This window comes from Cariama cristata, unplaced genomic scaffold, assembly GCF_000690535.1.
Source record: "Cariama cristata isolate BGI_N322 unplaced genomic scaffold, ASM69053v1 scaffold3441, whole genome shotgun sequence".
NCBI lineage: Eukaryota > Metazoa > Chordata > Aves > Cariamiformes > Cariamidae > Cariama > Cariama cristata.
The window spans coordinates 66,348-70,399 of record NW_009597390.1 but is presented as its reverse complement, the minus strand read 5'-3'; the positions used below and the strand labels follow the sequence as shown (position 1 = coordinate 70,399).

The 4,052-nt window shown below is 39.6% G+C and overlaps 1 protein-coding gene across 1 annotated transcript in view; it reads right to left on the bottom strand.

The window, feature by feature from the left end:
• GRIA3 (glutamate receptor, ionotropic, AMPA 3) overlaps nucleotides 1–4,052 on the bottom strand; it is a 152,623-nt gene that overhangs the window by 82,845 nt on the left and 65,726 nt on the right. Inside the window, exon 3 of the mRNA XM_009708840.1 lies at nucleotides 2,478–2,665. Within this exon, the coding sequence (XP_009707142.1) occupies nucleotides 2,478–2,665 (188 nt within the window). The remainder of the gene's footprint in view (nucleotides 1–2,477; nucleotides 2,666–4,052) is intronic.

Sequence of the window (4,052 nt, the reverse complement as noted above, 5' to 3'; positions counted from 1 at the left end):
TCCCTACAGAAACTTCAGTCATTGCTTTTCAGTATCAGATAAAAAAAACCTCTGGAAATTGTTGCCAGAAGATATTTTTAGCATCAGAGGCACCAGCCTGGGATGTGCCTGGGCAATTCTTTGTCAGGTGAATGGTTCCAGTAAAATAAACGGGACAATACTCATAAAAAAAGTGCTGCATAACCACACTCCTCTTGTTAGACTGCTAAGACATGACTAGTACTAGAGTATTTAGCTCAGATGATATGTTTAGTTTGCTTTGCTATCTAGCTCGGTTTCCTAAACAAAATGTTCTAAATCCATTTTTGATACTGCAAATTCAAACAATTTTGCTCATGAGTATCTTCAACGAAATTAAGTAGAAATAGTCATATTACATCAATAGGGCGACACATATGATGTAGTGTTTCTGTGCAAAAATGTCTGCAGGATTTGGTTGGAAAACAATGGACTGATAGTGTTCAACTGATCGGCTAAATCTGATTGATACAGTCCTAAAATCCAACTGCATGAAAATTTTAAGATCTTTTAGAAATATTTGAGATAATTTAGGATAAAGATTTCATGGAAATGCCACAAGTTTGTGTAAATAAAGTTCAAAATATGGACAGCGGGCATAATACAGAAAAAGAGTCAGTTAACAGTACAGAGCCAGGCTACATATAATACAATAATGACAACAGAAAGGTTCTAATTATGCAAAACTGCGAGTACTGTACCATGTGCTGTAGAGTTTGGGGAAACTTGGAGGCCACAACAGTAAATCTTTAGTTACACAGGTGATAATCACATTGATAGAAAGCTGAATCAAACATTTAATAAAATTACAACTTCACTATGTTTGAATTTAGAATGCTTGCAGAAGAAAAGAGTTTGCCAGTTTGTCACTACATGGTTTGCTTTGTATATAGCTTTCATTTTAGGTACTAGAATGGTTTGATTATGTTTTTTTCTCTCACTTGCACAATATAAGGAAAAGAGAGAACAAAATGTAAATGGAGTTAGAAAGATCAAACAAAAAGGCCTGTTCAGCTGAGAGTGGGCCCAAAGAGCTGTTTAAGCTTGGCTCAGGGGTGCTCTCCTGAATAATTTTCAGGAGAGTGGGTTGTGGGTATGGTGTTTTGCATCTTTTGCAAGAACATCAGCAAATGAAAGGGAAAAAAAAAAGTTTCTTACACTTTCTGTATGAATTTCCCTGACGAGAGCACTCACTGTATTGACTAAAAATACAGTGTAAAATGCAATGCTATGTATTAGTATCACAACCATACTAGCTGTCAGAGTTATGGACCAGCATCTGCTTGTGCTATGTTCTCTTGAGCACCTCTTTCCTTCCTGTTGCCCTCTGTAACCAGCACCTACGGGACCTGGCTGTGACTACAGCAATTCAGTCCCTGCAGACCGGCCCTCAGTGATGCTCCTCAAGGCTTGATGGGAACTGAGTATTTTGAGAAGGAACTCAGTGAATATAGCTTTTGTATTACCCAGGGTTTATGGCAGTGAGGCCAGTTTGCTATTAGTTTACAATACAACATTTCTGAGAGATATGCTAATGCTTCATGAAATTTAAATGTTACTTTTGATCTATTCCATACTATAAACCCACAGTTAAATTTATGAAGTGGCAATGATCAGAGGGTTCTTCAGTCTTAATGTAAGTGAATTCCCACATGCCTATGAATAAACAAGCAGCATGGATTTGGTTCCATACCAACACCACCTTTGCTGGGAGCCCAGGCAGCAGTGAACTGTCCTGGTTCCGCTCTCTGCAATGTTTATCTATTACTACACCTCTTCAAGCACATTGCACAGCACAGCCAGTGGCACAGGCATTGTGGATAGCACCCTGGGATGGCCAGAGGGTATGGCCATTCCTCTGGGGCAATGCAAACGCAGAGAAGGCCATGTAACAGCAAAACAGTCACCCCACAAGTGCTCTTCCATGTTTGGACTCTATCACCCACAATTTAAGCCTGTCAACAGCACCAGCTATGCAGAGGGATGGGCTTTATGTATCAAAAAGTGCTAATGAGCCGTTTGGACTACCAGCTGATTTTTTCATTATCAGTATTTCCATTTGGGAATTCTTTAAGATGATTCAAAACTACTTCACTGGCTTTTTATTTCTTGTTCCTTGTTCCACTTAACGAACTGTACCTGTCTTGCAGTCCCTACAAGTAGCCCTAATGCCAGTAATGCTACTATGGCAGTTGAAATTTTAGGTTCTTAACCTACTTAAAAATAATTCATTATTAACATTTAGGAAAAAATATCACAGAGACGTTTCCTGGTAGGTTACATGTAAGTGCTGCCACCGAATATGAGCATCACTGAGGCATTTTAATTTTACTAGATAACCAGTCAGTTGCTGGGACTCACATTTCAATGGATATTTAATTCATTTCTAGAAATAGACAGTTCTGGAAACATTAACCATGTCTGTCACAGACAGACCACAATTTCTGAAAAGCATATACCTGTTCCAAAATGGTGTTGATTCTGTCTACTTCACAGTCAATTAGGTATCTTTTTTCTTGCCGTCTGTCCATCTCCTCTATAATTCTTCTGAACTCTTGAACATCCTTTATGCTTCCTACAGATCTGGCTGTCACTTGCCAGTTGTTCTGTACTGCTGCTTCCATAATCGCCTGAAGAATGGAAAATCCTGTAGGGGGAAGAGAAAATGCAACCATTTAAAAATAGAACAAAAATAAAAACTATTTTGAATGTTTGACAAAGGGTTCACAAAAACTTGCACCATCTAGAGGGACACAGACTAGTTAATAGCCTGCAAGTGCTTCGTTACTTGAGAAAGCAACAGTGTAGGGGACCAGATTCTTCGTTCAGCTATGCCACTGCCAAAGTCACTGACTTCAGCAGAATTGCTTGGTGGTCTATTACTGTGAGGCATTTCAGAATCTGTCCAATATATCATATTATGATCCTCTCAGGGATGTTTATGGTTGTGCTGGGGTCCGTGCCAGCTGAGAATAGGAGCCTGCAGCCATTACTTGGGCAAAAGTCCATCAGCTTGAAGAGCCGGACAGAAGGGGTAATTTGCCTGTGCAGACTGCAGCAATGGGTCATTAACTGGCAAAGGTCCAAGCACTGCACAAGAATGCCAATTAAGTCATTGTACTGGTTATTGGAGCCATGAACCACAGAAGAATATTTTACTGATACTCACTTTGATTTCAAAAAATGTTTTAAAATACGGAATCTAGCAGCATTAACCACACCTTCAATGCTTTCATTAAGGTAATACCAACTCATTTAGCAGCCTCAACAGGAGAGAAACAGCACAGAATGACCAAAGACTGCACAGGGGGAAATTATACAAGCAAACAGCATTTCATTTCTTGTGAACAGCCGTGCCTTGGTGGCAGATAGGACTCAAGTCAAGGCCCTAAGTGAAAGGTGGTGGATCTGGGAACAGTAATCTCCTTCAAGTCATGCTATTTGGAGTCATCAAACATTGATTCGCATCCCTTTATTGTAGTATGTAGCTGGGAATTTCGTGAATTACCTGTTTTGATTCAGGAAATTTTTGCACAGTTCTAATTGTTTCAAATCTGGGCAGACATCAATCAAAGACAGAGGTCATTACTTCAAGCACACACAGTGGTTTCCAGTGGAGTTTCTTTACACAGAAGCATCCATGTGAGCTGTGTTTCTGTCCAGATAACTTATTTGCAAAACTTTCAGTCCAATCATTTAGTCATACTGTGGCTTTCTTATCCACAGCCAGATTTGAAAAGCTCAGAATGCCTTCAAACAAACACATAAACATACAGGATCAACAATCAATTAATTGTGCTCTGTGATAATGAGTCCCTTACACTTCTGAAACTGAAAGGAGTTTGAGTTATAGAGGAGTAACATGTTGACTGCCTCGAATTATACCAAGAGCTATTCTGAACTCAGATATCATCGTAGGGGTACATCAATAACGAAGAACTTGTGCTGCAGTCTGATCTTCCGTAGCCTGCTGTAAATCTGTAGTGGCTGTCTGAAGCCAGAGGAGCTGCATCATTAGCTCATTATAGACACAA